This window comes from Magallana gigas, chromosome 3 (genome assembly GCF_963853765.1).
Source record: "Magallana gigas chromosome 3, xbMagGiga1.1, whole genome shotgun sequence".
NCBI classification, from domain to species: Eukaryota; Metazoa; Mollusca; class Bivalvia; order Ostreida; family Ostreidae; genus Magallana; species Magallana gigas.
This window is the reverse complement of record NC_088855.1, coordinates 5842738-5860115: the sequence shown is the minus strand read 5'-3', so window position 1 is coordinate 5860115 and position 17378 is coordinate 5842738. Positions and strand designations below refer to the sequence as shown.

The 17378-nt window shown below is 36.9% G+C and overlaps 1 protein-coding gene and 1 long non-coding RNA gene across 3 annotated transcripts; one reads left to right on the top strand and one right to left on the bottom strand.

Annotated features, from left to right (window-relative positions):
* The first annotated feature begins 6669 nt into the window (after nt 1-6669).
* LOC105331597 (uncharacterized) lies at nt 6670-17378 on the top strand. 2 transcript variants are annotated; one of them, XM_011433859.4, is made up of 10 exons: nt 6670-7043; nt 8961-9101; nt 9873-10082; nt 11618-11812; nt 12501-12733; nt 12829-13955; nt 14519-14799; nt 14883-15068; nt 15152-15945; nt 16871-17030. In XM_011433859.4, the coding sequence occupies exons 1-9, from the start codon at nt 6759-6761 to the stop codon at nt 15902-15904; spliced, it is 3411 nt and encodes a 1136-aa protein (XP_011432161.3). In that variant the 5' UTR covers nt 6670-6758; the 3' UTR covers nt 15905-15945; nt 16871-17030. The 2 variants fall into 2 exon arrangements, with proteins under 2 accessions (XP_011432161.3, XP_011432162.3); XM_011433860.4 differs by lacking the exon at nt 15152-15945 and having other exon boundaries at nt 16871-17378.
* LOC136273568 (uncharacterized) lies at nt 8043-9068 on the bottom strand. The gene is made up of 2 exons (XR_010711734.1): nt 8934-9068; nt 8043-8147 (listed from the first exon to the last, which is right to left on the bottom strand). It is a non-coding gene; the product is annotated as an uncharacterized lncRNA (long non-coding RNA).

Sequence of the window (17378 nt, the reverse complement as noted above, 5' to 3'; positions counted from 1 at the left end):
CCTTAACATTTACAGTCATGATGCCAATTCTAGACTTAGAGGTTCATCATTCAACAAACGGATCTACGGTCGGTTTGTACTTTCAAGGTTACCGTGAAGGTAGAGCTTGCAGAACTAGCATAATGTTTTATTTTTTACGTTGTGCACAGCTACTAAGTATTAAGCTATAAAAGCTACAATAAGTCACACTTAAGATATTTACTGCTTCTTTGTCTATGTATCTATGTAATTTTTCTACTTGCAAAGACAACTGGTGGCTTTTCTCCACCAAAAGATTGTAAAAGGATAGGTGGAATGAAGAAATTAGAAATTGTTCAAAAAATTTATAAAGGCACTTCCTGCTTCTAATGCTTTTGGTTAAAATGTTAAGATGATAGGGATTAATGACTATTGTTATACCCCTGTAACACAGTTACTATATAACTCTATACGGAAAAAAGTCCAGCATTTTGACTGTTGGACTGGAACTGTTAGATTGGAACTGTTAATTAAAATCGACTGTTTAAAAAGACTGTTGACCGGTGACGTCACCTTCCGTGAAAACGTGTTATTGATTAGAAGGGGTATAACAAAACAGTTGTTGACTGTTTCTGACTAGTGATTGATGTCGTTAATTACATGTAGTTGCTGTGACTGTAAAATTGTGCATTATGAAAAAATTGTTCACATCTGTTTAACATCTGTTCATCTTGTTCAGATGATGGCTCAGCTCAGATAAAAGATTTATATTTTGACACCTGGGTTGAACAAACTTGAACTAATGAGATTAACACCTACATTACCAGGAATTTATGTAATCTATGAATCATTTGGTATTATTTTATATGATCATTTTGTGCAACTATGCCAAAGAGCATCCCATCAAACAGACCTGCAATCAAAAGTCAAAATCAGTGTAAAGATCAGCATGGGATAGGTCCTGCTAAAAATTAATACATGTACAAATGTATATGTACTTTTGCAATAAATACAGAAATTTCTTTTTTTTCAGAAATCACCTTGAAATATTTAAACATTGTTAAAATTTACATTGCTAATTTTTTCCTACAGATCACCTGCTTTGTTTCTCTTTTACTCTGGTATCAGAGTGAAAATATAGATAATTATGAGTGTCACACATGCACTAAAGTGGTTAATACCTGCAACTTTTAAAATGTGACTATTATTTTGCATGTCTAAAATCATAATTCATTATATTTCTGTAAAGTTGGCATAAACCATACCATTTTGGTCAAAGAGGGCCGTGTACATGTAGTTACTCAGGAGTAGATCTACCCCACTGACCAAAGCACTCAATACCAAATACAGACAAAGTACTGGTACATCTATTGTATTTCCAGATTCATATTCCATGCAGATTTTCAAAGCTGAGCTCCAAGTTCATTGAACCTTATCTGGAGATATGCTTGAAAGAAGTTTCAATTTTATACTCATTTAAAAAAATTGGGGTCCAATTCAGCTTCCGAGTCATTACTGGTATTACGTCTATCTAGCTGCATTTAGTTCAGGTAGGACCTATTTCTATAATTTGGGAATCAGATATACAAAATTGTACCTGACCAAAGCAAACCATTCTTGCTAACCCATGATGAAAGCAGGTATGTTTAATAGACAGATGAATGTCGTTTAAAAACACAGAATGCGACCATCTTAAAATCTCCTTTTCATTGATTTAGTTAGCTGCAGGTCTCCGAATTTTTTCAGACCGGGAGTTACAGACCTGCATCTATGATTTAGTTAGAAATAGATACTCTTTCTAATTGACAAGGTTATTTAAAAATGCTTGAATTCGCCCAGTCTTTAGTCTTCCGATGACAACGAAGGCGAAATTAATATGGGGCCAATATTTCCCTGTATACAGTACTAAGTATTCTGTTTCTTTATTAAAGAAAATCCTTCTTGATTACCGAAGTTAAAACCAGGAACATTGAACAAGTCCAGATCACTGGTGTTGGAAGCAAATTGAAAGTGGAGGGGGGGGGGGGGGGGGCTAGACTGATCCTCAGAATTATTGAGAGAAAAAAAACTAATTCCCAAAATCATGAAAATCCTTATCCGGGGGGGGGGGGGGACCTATACTTCCAAAGCAAAAAATCTTGCCGACCATAACATTTCTTTTTCCAGAATCATGGAAATCCTAATTCGGGGGGGGGGGGGGGGGGGGGGGGGGGCTAGTATGCCTTTAACTCCAACTTCTCAATCTTTCAAACGTACATTACGGAACAATTATGTTTCAACAATTACGAAAAAAAAGTGGGGGGGGGGGGGGCTTAACCCTCTATTCGGCTATGTGCCTAATGGTTTGGTCTAACTTAGCTAAACCCCCGGTTCCGACGCCTTTGCAGATTATGTCATGCCTAAAACGGGTTGCGACCAGATCTAAGAAAGGCAAAAGGACCACAACGGTAACTTGTTAGCTGTAAGCTTTTGCCGCTTAAGGTTTTGGATAATTAAGGTCAGAGTAACGCTTCTGTCAAATTTAAGTGGAGTTGGGCACCTAATTCAATACCAACATTGGCGCGAATTACGTTTCACGCAACCTCTTGCCATTCAGACAAGTTTTAGCTGATTATATGATTATCTAGGCCTGTATCGGAAAGACTTTTCATCTCATCTATATTTACATAAGGTAGAAAAGATTGCTTTGGTCTTCAAATGACTGTGTCACGGTGTGAAATTCAATCTTTCGGACTATTTTTAATAAATTTGTAAATTATGTTTTCGGACTTTGTGTTAAAAACTTTTCATCTATTTCGACAACTGTTTTATAAACGTTATAAATTCCGCGCAGCATTAATCCCACCTGAGGCACAATCAGTGATGGACAGCTAATCTTTTAATTGACTTCTGTTTATGTTTATTGACACTTAAGCTTCTTTCATCTTATTCATCCTTTTATGTACATGCTGCTAAAATGTCCCGAGTTACTCAATAGCTGTTTGATAATTGATTTACTTACATCTGTACTTCTTATGTTAATCCTTCATTGTGTTGTTCCATTGTTTATTATATATTATTCTGAATTGTAAATTATAGTCAGTTGGAATCAGCCCTTCGGTGCTGATACATACCAAACTCACGTAAAAGTATATTTCATGTAAAGTCTATATAAAAGTCTGAAAACTAAAACGCGTGTTGGCTTGTTGGAGGTTTTATGAGGCTGGGTCCAACAACAAGAGAATAAGCTCACGGTTGGCCCAGTATTAGTCCTGTACGGGAGAGAGCGCCCCGTAATAACTGCCCCGTTTCCTCATAGTCGATCTTGTTTCCCAAAGTATGTTTTCATTGTTTTTATAGAATTTCATATGCATATATTTACATCTACCGAGTACATATGTGTTTTTCTGCAATGTTGCCACCTTCTTACCCTGCATGAATCACCAAAGAGAGCATTTTATTTTTAGGTAATTTCCGGGAAATTTTAGGTGACTGTAGCGATTTCAACACTCTGAATTTTCCGAATATCACTGTTTACCCGATACGCCTCTTTGACAAAAAATTCAGACCCAACCGTTCTTTCATATTGCTTGTCTTCTCTCTTGATACATGTTTGATCTTTCAATAAATAAGTCTGACTCTTACCTCGCTTGTTATGGAAATCGGATCAGTTCTCCACGTTCCTTAACATTTACAGTCATGATGCCAATTCTAGACTTAGAAGTTCATCATTCAACAAACGGATCTACGGTCGGTTTGTACTTTCAAGTTTACCGTGAAGGTAGAGCTTGCAGAACTAGCATAATGTTTTATTTTTTACGTTGTGCACAGCTACTAAGTATTAAGCTATAAAAGCTACAATAAGTCACACTTAGGACATTTACTGCTTCTTTGTCTATGTAATTTTTCTACTTGCAAAGACAACTGGTGGCTTTTCTCCACCAAAAGATTGTAAAAGGATAGGTGGAATGAAGAAATTAGAAATTGTTCAAAAAATTTATAAAGGCACTTCTTGCTTCTAATGCTTTTGGTTAAAATGTTAAGATGATAGGGATTAATGACTATTGTTATACCCCTGTAACACAGTTACTATATAACTCTATACGGAAAAAAGTCCAGCATTTTGACTGTTGGACTGGAACTGTTAGATTGGAACTGTTAATTAAAATCGACTGTTTAAAAAGACTGTTGACCGGTGACGTCACCTTCCGTGAAAACGTGTTATTGATTAGAAGGGGTATAACAAAACAGTTGTTGACTGTTTCTGACTAGTGATTGATGTCATTAATTACATGTAGTTGTTGCTGTGACTGGCTGCGGCTAGTACTACTAATCGATGTTAGTGGCTACAGTTAGTGGCCCTGTTTGTGGTAACTGTTAGTCGCTACAGTTAGTGGCCCCTGTTTGTGGTAACTGTTAGTGGCTAATATATTATTGGTTGCTGTTACTGGCTGCTGCTAGGACTATTGGTTGCTGTTTGTGGTTATTGTTAACGGTTACTGTTAGTGGCTCCTGTTTGTGGTTACTGTTAACGGTTACTGTTAACGGTTACTGTTAGTGGCTCCTGTTTGTGGTTACTGTTAACGGTTACTGTTAACGGTTACTGTTAGTGGCTCCTGTTTGTGGTTACTGTTAACGGTTACTGTTAACGGTTACTGTTTGTGGTTACTGTTAGTGGCTCCTGTTTGTGGTTACTGTTAGTGTCTACTATTGGTGATCACTGTTAGTAATTACTGTAAGTGGTCACTGTTAGTAGTTACCTTAGGTGGTTTCTGATGGTGACATAAATTAGTGGGTGCTGTTATTGGATACTGTTAATGGATGTTGTAAGGGCTACTGATATTAATTACTGTTAGTGGCTACTGTTGGTGATTGCTGGTAAGGGCTACTGATATTAATTACTGTTAGTGACTACTGTTGGTGATTGCTGGTAAGTGCTACTGATATTAATTACTGTTAGTGGCTACTGTTGGTGATTGCTGGTAAGGGCTACTGATATTAATTACTGTTAGTGGCTACTGTTGGTGATTGCTGGTAAGGGCTACTGATATTAATTACTGTTAGTGGCTACTGTTGGTGATTGCTGGTAAGGGCTACTGATATTAATTACTGTTAGTGGCTACTGTTGGTGATTGCTGGTAAGGGCTACTGATATTAATTACTGTTAGTGGCTACTGTTGGTGATTGCTGGTAAGGGCTACTGATATTAATTACTGTTAGTGGCTACTGTTGGTGATTGCTGGTAAGTGCTACTGATATTAATTACTGTTAGTGGCTACTGTTGGTGATTGCTGGTAAGGGCTACTGATATTAATTACTGTTAGTGGCTACTGTTGGTGATTGCTGGTAAGGGCTACTGATATTAATTACTGTTAGTGGCTACTGTTGGTGATTGCTGGTAAGTGCTACTGATATTAATTGCTGTTAGTGGCTCCTGTTGGTGATTGCTGGTAAGGGCTACTGATATTAATTACTGTTAGTGGCTACTGTTGGTGATTGCTGGTAAGGGCTACTGATATTAATTACTGTTAGTGGCTACTGTTGGTGATTGCTGGTAAGGGCTACTGATATTAATTGCTGTTAGTGGCTACTGTTGGTGATTGCTGGTAAGGGCTACTGATATTAATTGCTGTTAGTGGCTACTGTTGGTGATTGCTGGTAAGGGCTACTGATATTAATTGCTGTTAGTGGCTACTGTTGGTGATTGCTGGTAAGGGCTACTGATATTAATTGCTGTTAGTGGCTACTGTTGGTGATTGCTGGTAAGTGCTACTGATATTAATTGCTGTTAGTGGCTACTGTTGTTGATTGCTGGTAAGGGCTACTGATATTAATTGCTGTTAGTGGCTACTGTTGGTGATTGCTGGTAAGGGCTTCTGATATTAATTGCTGTTAGTGGCTACTGTTGGTGATTGCAGGTAAGGGCTACTGATGTATTACTGTTAGTGGCTACTGTTGGTGATTGCTGGTAAGGGCTACTGATGTATTGCTGTTAGTGGCTACTGTTGGTGATTGCTGGTAAGGGCTACTGATGTATTACTGTTAGTGGCTACTGTTGGTGATTGCTGGTAAGGGCTACTGATATTAATTGCTGTTAGTGGCTACTGTTGGTGATTGCTGGTAAGGGCTACTGATATTGGTTGATGTAAGTAGCTACTGCTGGTGATTGCTGGTAAGGGCTACTGATATTGGTTGCTGTAAGTAGCTACTGTTGGTGACAATTGTTACAAAGTATAAGGAACTTTTATTTAAACAGAAAATGTCGGAAGATGTCTAAATATTTTATATAAATTTCCTTTATAGACCATTCCAACTTGCCTGTCATGCAGTTGAGCGATTGCTGATATGACAAACGCATATTGAAACAATTGTTACTTAGTCTAAAGAACTTTTATTTCATCAGAAAATGTCGGAAGATGTCTGAATATTCCCAATATGTAACAACAATATTAGAACAATGAGAGCAACAACATAAGAATTCTGCACGGATTGACCCAGGCATGGTTTTGTGTGAAGACCATCACTACATTATTAAAAGCCAGAAACAATGGAATCAGACATTGTCATCTTAAATTCATAACATGGGTAGCCATATCAGATAACAGACACAATGCCACAATTAATGTTAGCTTAACGCTTATCAAAGAAAAAGGTCAAATAAAGCTTCACAATCTGACGTCTTCTTTTTTTTGCCAAAAAACTAATCGTTGCATTCAACTTTGGTTAGCACTTCTTCGAGGAACAAGACCATTTCAGAACAGACGCCAAACGATCAAGATGTATTACTTTAATGAGAGAGGATAATTAACTTGTGATATAGGATGGGTAACGCACCCAGTGAGATCGATGACGCGGGGAAGAGGAATCGGATCACCCCCAACATGAGCCGACAGAACACCCAGATAACGGTCCGGCCGGTGGATGAGGGGATGGAGATGGACTTCGTGGACGAGCGCTCCATGTCCCATTCCCCCAGTCAGGTGTTCGCGGAGAGAGCGTGGAGGGATACCCCCGACGGCCGGACCCCGTCTCCCAACCCGATGTCTAATGGAGGGAACTACAAAAAGAAGAAGGCCATAGACAGGCTCAACCAGGTCATGGACTACGTGAGTTTCATCTTCCTTTGTATCAAAATTTTCCATATTCCGCACGCAAAATCAATTTTTAAATTATATATCAATTATAAAGGAAATATATACCCAAAAACATTTCAAAAGATCTGCCGTCAATTTTGATTTAGTGATTTTTAAAACGACATGGTATTTAAAACCGTTAATCCTAAGGTTTACGTAATATTAACCATTTGCGAGATAATGCAAACTCTTCTCATGCATATTTTTAAAATTTGCAAATAATTTCAGTGCCAGTAATTTTTTCCCTTTGATATTTGTGTCACGCACAGTTCCAAATAAACTGACGGATGCATGGTTGATTTATTTTGAGATTTAACTAGTAGGTTGGTCTGACATTTAAAGTGTCAGCTCATACTGAACAATGATTGCGCCACGGACAATTAATCATTAATTAATTAAACCTCCCCAGTGGTATCTCTATCACTACATGCATGGTATCACCACCCTGCGAGAATCTCTTGTATTTAATAGCCCACCCCCCCCCCCCCAAAAAAAAAAAAAAAAAAAAAAAAAAAACAAAAAAAAAAACAAAAAAAAAACCCCAAAAACAAAAACAAAAAAGAAAACAAAAAACTTTTTTGTGTGTATAAATAATTATCATAATTTGGCATAAATTAAGTTGGCATAAATAAATTTGGTTAATATCCAATATGATTTTAAATTTGAATACCAGGGGCGGATCCAGACTTTGAAGTTAGAGGGGGCGCCAGTTGTAGGGAGGGGTCTGCAAGCCGCCCTGAGGCCCCTATGTAACACCAATGAACCCATGGGTTTTCGTCATACTATACCGTTAAAATCGTCTGTAGAAAAATCTCATGAATTCCCATAAAATCAATAGTTAAAACTTATAAGTTATTCATTTTCTTTGCAGAGAGGAGTAATTTTAGGGGGGTGGGGCGCCGGATTCGCTCCCCAACCCCTTTAATCCACCACTGATATATGTACTTTGTAAAAATTAACAATTTGTAACACTACTTGTCTTCTACTTTATCTAGTAAAAAAAAAAATATTTGTTCCTTTGACGGTTCTTCCTTGCATTGTATCTCAAGTTTCAATTCTGATTGGAGAATGCCACATCTGAAATTATCAAAATTTGTTTTTAATTTCAATACATTATTTTATTTTGGAAGTTAATTTATCTTTCTTAACCATATATTCCCTGATTTAAAAGTAATTTTTATGTTCAATAAAATCGCACAGTAATTAACTTTCTCAGATATGTACTAAATAAATTCATAGATTCAAATAATAATCTGATATTTGACGTTCATCTAAGATTAATTGGTTTGATTCAAGTTCTGATAGAAAACTGCTAAACGCCTTGTCTTTCATTGTCAGTAATAGATTTAAAGAGAAAAGAAAAATTCAAAAAGAACTCGTAAGTTGTAAGAACTTTTTCCTTATCCTTTTGAGAAATCAATAAAATATGTTCAAAACAGATTTCAAAATCGTATTGCATCACAATCGTGATTCTAATGCGATAACCCCCACCCCAATTTCTCGTGAAAGGCTGGTAAAGGTGTAAATTAGAATAGAAAATGATAATATTTCATCACAATTTAAATAATTTACAATGAATAGAATAAGGATAATCTGTAGCGGGGCAATTATGTTACAAATACATGTACATGTATATTGGCATATTTTAAATTTCTATACTGTGTTTAAACCACCCCCCCCCCCTCCCTGCACCCGTTCATTCGTAGATTTATAAAGAAACTTTGCAACCCTTTACATGTACAAAGTACTTTGATTCCATCTTTATAATGGCTCATTAATTTTTTTTGCTGACTATAGGTTTAGTTATGGTCTTAGATATCTAATTTCATACTAGTATTATAGTCTCCTTTTAATTTGCCATACCTTGAAGTGTGATCTTTTTTGTTTCAGATGAGCGCCAAGCGTTCTAACACCGTTCTCTCTAATCCAGCGTCAACCAGGTCAACGAAAGACATCGTGTACGAACTTGAAGAGGAATTCTCGGATGATATAAATAAGAAACTGGGGAAAAATCAAGAGGAAAAATATAATGTAAGATAAGAGAGAGAGAGAGAGAGAGAGAGAGAGAGAGAGAGAGAGAGAGAGAGAGAGAGAGAGAGAGAGAGATCGTGTACGAACTTGAAGAGGAATTCTCGGATGATATAAATAAGAAACTGGGAAAAAATCAAGAGGAAAAATATAATATAAGACAAAAGAGAGAGAGAGAGAGAGAGAGAGAGAGAGAGAGAGAGAGAGAGAGAGAGAGAGAGAGAGAGAGAGAGAGATCGTGTACGAACTTGAAGAGGATTTCCCAGATGATATAAATAAGAAACTGGGAAAAAAATCAAGAGGAAAAATATAATGTGTGTGAGAGAGAGAGAGAGAGAGAGAGAGAGAGAGAGAGAGAGAGAGAGAGAGAGAGAGAGAGAGAGAGAGAGAGAGATTAGGCAAATGATGCAGATTACTATTTTGATAAGTAAACGAAATAAACAGTGTTTGTTATTTAACTTATTTTACCAGTTTATTGGCAAATTCAATTAATAGTGTAACATGCCCCAAAGAGAGCGAAGTAACTCAGACTGTACCTGGTTCACTAAATTAATCCCCTCTCCACAATTAAGTCATTTAAAGGTTAACCCAGTGTAGACTGAACATAATTTAGAAAGTTTAATATCTCGATTAATCCGATTAAAACAAAGAGTTGATTCTTTGCGACACTGTTCTCCTTTGTACAATGTAGCATGCCACTGCTTGGATGGATGCTTTACGCGGGGATTATGACGACACGTGTCGTCTGCTGATGATGTGGGTGCTCTGTTTCAGGTAATTGAAAACTTCTTCGAGAGGATGGGGTCGACAGTGAGCGCGGGAGAAGAGAGCTCAGAACGGGACCCGTCTCCTGATTATTATGGGGGATCCAAAAAGAGACCCCTGGGCGACGACCCACACCCAGTCTCTATAGGTGAAAAGAAAAAGGGTCTTCCTGATGATCCCGTGGACGAGAAAAAGAACAGGCTAGCGACGTCACAACTGGTAAGTCGGTTACTAAGGAAACATAAATTTCATTAGTTATGAAAGTTACTATCTTTGAGTTCATATCCGGCTTTCGTGTTTGGGGGATACGTGATCTGGAACGTGTTTTATGAAAAACAGCAATGACACGTATACCTTATTTATGAGTTTAAAGTTTAAGTTTAAATATGCTTTATATCATTTTAGAATTGAACACTTTTGAGTCGGATCTTATTATAATAACAATATAGTTCTGATAAATCAAAGGTTCAAAGAAACAATATGGTATATGTCATTTCCCTTCAAATGGAGTTATATGTTAAAGTATCTGGTATAGAAAACAGCAAAACTGTATATTCGTCTCATTTTAAGTGCCTGCAATCTATCAAATTGAAAAACGAAAAAAAGGTATCTAAAAGCGAATTTATAGAGTAATTTTCATTATCATATTTTAATTAAGCTTAAACCATTCTAACTTTAGTAAGTCTTCATGTCAGTAGTGATATGGTAGCCAGCCACTAAAATAAGTTAGGGTATTTGAATTCATTTGTATATAGACGCAATGGTATAAACCATTTCGGGTATATAATATACATTGTATTTCAAATCCTGAACCCCCTACTCGAGTCTTCAACGTGTCACATATATATGGTTTTGTTTTTTCATCAAGCCCGTGTTTTACGGTACCCATTCCTTTGAAATGAAGGTAAAATGTATATCTATTCCATTTATATTTTGCTTACATTACTATCTATTTCACACAATATATCACAGTACCTAACAACAAAGGAATAAAATAGACTAATTCTATTAATAAATTGTGTTTCAATATCAGTATACACAACTCAAATGATGTTCATAAAAACGTACTTTTTGACACAACCAATCAGTTTGCCTCGTTTCCAAAATAACACATAATGCAAGGTGCGATATGATCGGCAGGGTAACACGACATTCTTTGTACGGTACTCTGGGCTATGGGACTGGGTCATTACTCAAAGCGAGGAACCTCGTGAGGTATATTGCTCTTACATTAAAGGGGCTTTGTTTCTCGTAAGAGCTTACATCACGGAGAATAAAGAACATTTAAATTACACCGGGTCCTAGATCTCGCACAATGATTCCTTTTAATAGAGACTGTCAAATCTAAAACTTAAATTAAACAAATTACTTATCTCATTATTTTTTTTTTGTATTATATTAAGATGTGTATTGCACAAATATTTTAGCATGTGCTGTATACTAAGAACGATATTAAAAAAAAATAGTCAATAGTCAATTTTAATATCAACATACAAAGTAACCTAACAAATGACCTGACCAGTAAAGTGCAATTCCACTAAAAATTAGAATAAAAATTATTATATTTTTACAATAAAATTCAGTATTTTCAAACAAATGATAATCATGTAACGATACAGTCCTAAATGATACAGACGGAATTTTAACAAATGTCTCTTCTTCGTCAGTTTTTTTTAATCTTTTCTTTATGTAATTTTATGTACCTTGAACTGGCGGGTAAGTTGTAAATATGTCACTATCTTTCTGTTGCACAGAATAGGGAAAAACCTACCGTACAGTTTGCTACCATGAAGTTTCACAAGAAGTGCGTGTATTCCCAGACTCACTTTTTGTACACACGTGACGAATCTCTCCTTCCGGACATGCCGCCGCCACACCCACCCTACACACGGAAGTCCGAGATCTTTGATGCCAGACAGTACAGAAGAGTGGACAAAAAAGCACTGAAGGTACATGTATCATGAATAAATATAAGTATCGCATACATATCACCAATCTTGCTCGAAATTATACACTATACAACCGATACAGCACTGCGTTTAGTGACAACACTTCTGATTGGCGCATTTTTATAGACCCGTCATTTATCAAATGCTTGATGCATAACGCGTGGAAACAAACTACTGTCCTTTCCGATTTATTGCATTTTATCAAATATAATATACAACATGATTATGTACAAGTTTCGATTCCCAATAAGCTAAATTTCTGTCAAGGACACTACGAAGTCGGTTTGCATTTTGAGAGAAAGTCTGCGGCAAGTAAAGAGTCAACATCAATAGTGAATATTTTATGATGAATTTTTAGGTAAATTAATGTTCCTAAAGACTGAGTGAGTTATAAAATAAGGTTTAGCAGTTCGGGAATAAATTAGCAATACTGCGCAAGAGTTGGCGGGCACCAAATCGGCAAATTAACACGCTTCTTTTATAAACTACAACCCCTGATTCAAACTGTTTAACTGTTACAACAAATAGTGTCTTCACTCAACGCATCGCTTTATCAACCGAAGTGTATACTTTCAAGCGAGACTTGTTAAATATTAGCTGCCGACGTCAGAACTAGTCAGGACTTTTATTTTAGATAGAAAATATATTCCAATATTTTAATCTGACATACTGATAAAATCTTTTTTAGGTTCGTAAAGCAATTATAAATGGAATGTTAAGCGAATTAGTCACTTACCTCACAGAGCGCTACAGAGACGATATTTCAAAGCTTCGCGCCCTGTACGTGTGGCTGACGTCACAAAACCTGCGCAAGCTTAAGCTTCCACTTAAACCAGCAAGAGAGGGACATGTTCTACATTACCTAGAAAAGTTGAAAAAGAAGCGAGGAAACTACGCACAGCTTTTTAGTCATCTTTGCAAGTAAGTTACATTTTTGCAAGCATGTTAACCATGCTCTTGTGGAATTCTTTGACATAATACAGTGGTAAATAAAATAACAAATATCTTTATTTAAGTTTGGCAGGCCTCCCCTGTGTTGTAATTCACGGATACTTGAAGGGAAGCACATATGAGATTGGACAAACCCTTTCCAAAGACACACATTACGGAGAATGGAACGCCGTTCTTATAAACAACAACTGGCGTTTCATCAACGCCTACTGGGGTTCATGTGCCGTAGGGACTGAGACAGACAGTGATATCGCCATGTACCGATTGGACGAAAATTTCTTCATGCCTGATCCCGATCAATTAGCATACACCCATTTTCCAGAAGAACAGAAGTGGCAGCTTTTGGAACCTTCGATGTCAATGTTTATTTTCGAAAAACGTGCATTCCTGAAAGAGAGATTCTTCGAACTTGACATGAGAGTTCTATCCCATCCAGACTGTGAAATAAAGGTACAAAATGGAGAAGAGGAAATTCTGTTTGGGATGAATCCAGCTAGAGCCCCGAATTTAGATTTCATGTGTTTTATTTTTCTGAAAGAAGAGAAAGATTATAGAATTCTATACGACGACGAGAATAGGTATCAGCACGACTTTCTATACAGACCAAACGACGATTCTCTCTCCATCAAAATCAGATTTCCCAAGAAAGGCACCTATCGTGTTGAAATCGTTGGTAAAGACAACTCTATAATAGACGAAGGCTATGATTACGACTGGATTGCAGTCTACAAAGCAACAGTAGTAAATGGTTGCAAAAAGTATGTAGCGTTCCCTAAAGCAGCAGACGCCGGTTGGGGGAACAGTCCCATTTTGGAACAAATCGGCCTCGAATCCGCTAATTATGAGCAGAGAAGGGCCATACTTACCGCGGAAGAGGGAATGTGCACAATTGGTTACGAGATTAAAACACCAGAGGCCAGAGATCTCATGCTGTCGTATAAAATGATCAACGTCAATTCTGGACTTGATGACGTCACTATGGAATCAGACGATTTCACGATGGAGGATGGCAAGTTTCAAGTTCACATTAATTTACCCCCCGGTGACGAAAGTGCGTTCTGCTTGTTCGCGCAAATTGACGACCCAGAATACGGGTCTATTGAGAAAAATCTGTGTAACTATCTCATCATATCCACCCCTCTGAAGGAACTGGATAAACAGGAGAAGCAAGCAGTGAAAAGTGTGGAGGAGGGTGAGTTTGAAAGTTTGAACATTAAATAGGCCTGTTGTTTATGAATACAAAAGAATAAAGGTGAATGTTTCTCTAATACAATATAATAGCATTAACTCTGAAACAAGTAAGTCACTTTGCTTGATAATTATCAGAGAATTAGATTATCAGAAATAACTATATTTGATGAGAAGGATAATGTCCACGTGCGTCAACCTCAACAATTGTCAAGTATTTGCAGCCCCAACATATTCTTTGATGCATATAGGGACAATGTATATCAATAAGTCTAGTAAGTCAACGCAAGTGGTTCACTTTTTTCCAAAGCAACCAAAAGGAAATACATGTAGTTAGTTTGGACCATTTGCTTTGAGATTTGCACTTATTTGCGATGTCATACAAACAAAAATCTTGAAAAGTTTTGTACACCTCTCCCATTCAGCAGCAGTTTTATTGTTTGTACATAAAATTCTGGTTTACATTTTAAAGTAGGACTAAATAGGTCAGGTAAAGCTATTTTTAAGAATAGTCTAAATTGTTGAAATATCACGAGTTCATTTTTGCGGCAAATTCTTCTTTCACAGTGCTTGATGATGCAATTCACTTCAAACAACTGGAGATGCTTGAACGAGCGGTTGATCTAGTAGAAACAAAAAGAGCAACCCGACATATGTATGCCAAAGTGATGGAAGCGAAAGACACCATAGAACGGTTGAAGAGTATATCCAAGATGATGCACAAAGTTCTGTCCCTTGATCAGAGAACCATTGCTGAAATCCGAGGCTATTCGAACCCCTCACCGGAGATTCATGCCGTGATGAAGGCAACCTTGCTGTTACTGGGTCATTATGAGGAGGAAACTAGGGTAAAAACTGAATATGAACAAATCCTCGTTAATTGTTATCCTAGTGTATAAGGTATATTTTCAACTAATTCTTCAAATTTCAGGAATGGAGAAGCGTTCAAGCAATCCTGGGTAAAACAGGTCGTAACTCATTAAAACGGAAAATCAACATGTTCGATATCAACCACTGTAAACTAGATATTGCACTGGGTGCCCAAAAACTACTTGGCGATATGAAATTACAGGACATCTTAAACCAAAGCTGTGGAGCAGCCACATTCTTTGAATGGGTATGTTATTTATCAATTAAACTATTTCGGCAAACTATGCTCTATTGTAATATTTTATCTATCTTGCATAATGTGTTTCAAAGGTTCACTTTACTGCAAACGAAGTATCCCTTAGAAGACCTGACGAGAAACTCCGCGCTGTTCCGTTGATTTCATTAGCGGCAGTACGTTTCAAAGCAAACAATAAGGACCTTGACAAAGTTAGACAGATGGCCCAAGCCGACATTGACAATGCAATTTATTCTAAACAAAATGCGGCCCTAGCACCACCACCAACTTCTCAGAATAGCTTACCCACCAACAAGCCCTACTTCAAAGAAATCAATGAGGTAGACGAGGAACCTGATTTACCGAGTCCGTTTGCCAAATCGCTGAAGGGTCCCAAAAAGGGGGGGCCAAAGGAGGATTTAGAAAGGTTTGGAGCAGTTGGTGGGGAGGATTATGTTACAATAAATGATGGCGATCTTGCTAGCGGTTCCCAAACTGTTGAGGCTGTAGTCGAAAATTCTTACCCGCAACGAGGCGGAAATAGAGGAAAAGGAAGAGTAGCAAGTAAGCCGGTGGTAACAGGTCCAAAAACCCCAAAACCAACTGTTAAAGCTAAAATTGAGCAAGAAAAATCAAGTTCAGCATCTGCATCCAAAAATATACCGCTTTCACCCTCATTCGAAAAAGCTATAGAAAAAAATTTAGAAGTTGACCGTCCAACGCCTCAATATACTAAAGCCGCGGCCAGTCCACCTGCGCCCCAGAGTCCACCGAACGCTGACGATGAAGGGGGTCTACAACTTCCGGGAGGAGATGACTCATACGTTAATATGTGGTTAAACAAGTAGAGCTGACAACCTCCATATGCTGAACGTCTTTAAAGAATCTGGTAACTGACGTGGTTTGAGATTTGGAGCTTTGCTAACTGTGACGGAGGCATTGACGTTTGAAATGCTGCATTAATTTCTCGCTCTAAACATTTGACTTTTTTCTAATGCTTGGTTTTGTATAGTTGTAACATGCTGAAACTCTAAAATAATCTTATTATATTTCAGCGTGAAGTTGATACTTTTTTATCTCAATGGTACCAATTTGACTTTTACAAAATTCGTCTTAATTTGTATGCAATATATGTAATAAAAATTGCTTTCTCACAAATCTTGCTGCGTGTATAAAACTATAGTCTGTCACAAGTTATTGCTTCCATCACTTTTGAAAGAAATACAGTTGAAATCGATGTAAGGGAATATATCCAAGATATCTTCATTGAACAATTATCATTTTTCACTCTTAAAAGTTCACAGGAACGAAAACAAGTTTCTTGCGAAGATTTATAATGGGAAATGTTTACATTTTTTCTCCATTCGGAAGTACTCGGGATGCCTCGTTATTATCCTGGCTTATTAATGGCTGATGCAATGCAATATCCCCGTAGACTTTCTATTTTTGGATGTGTAATGAAACCTGAATCGGTAAAGGGGGCGTTTCAAAACAGATAATCTGCACATTTTTCATATTAGTGGATGGACTTAGTTTGAGCACAAAGGTATCAATGATTATCGAAATATCAAGCAAAAAGTGGTGGAAGCAAAAACTCGGGACAGAGTATAGTATATCAAATTCCAGAATGAAAGTGCCATGCATGTCTTTCATGACTATGCATCCATGACATTCTAAACTTAGTGGGCCAAGTTAAGCTGTGTAATTTGCAGTATTGCAATTTAATTTGTTTTTAGCGACGAAGTAACTTTAAAGGCTTTTTATGTTGTGTCATTATATATATACACACAAATATTTTAAATTTTTATTTGCAGACAACTGAAATAATCCACGAAATGAAGAATCGATATGAAGACGACGTTGTCCAGATGACTATTGCTCGGACTCGAGGTTCCCGAATTTCTTACACCCGCCAGAAAACTTCAATTTGTACTGAACTCTAAATATTGCCATTGTGTTTAAAATGAAACTTAATGATATTTTGGGCGAGTTTTATAATTCAAGTCATTGTAATGTCATTGGCAGTTTTGTAAATACCGGTATTCTATAAATGATCATATGTTTATAGATTTTAAAGTTGTAATTTAAATTTGTAATCATAACTAAGAATCAAAACTTTGTACATATACTTTCATGATGCAACCATGCTTACTTTGTTAAGTCCATTTTCATATAATCAGTATTAGTTGTGTTGCTATTTTGTAAATCATCTTTAAAACTGCTGCTGTATCTGTTATTTTTGTAGGTGTTTCATCTTTCAAAACCTTCGGTTTGTTATGTACATTTGATCATTGCAATGTCAAACATATTGTGAATAACACA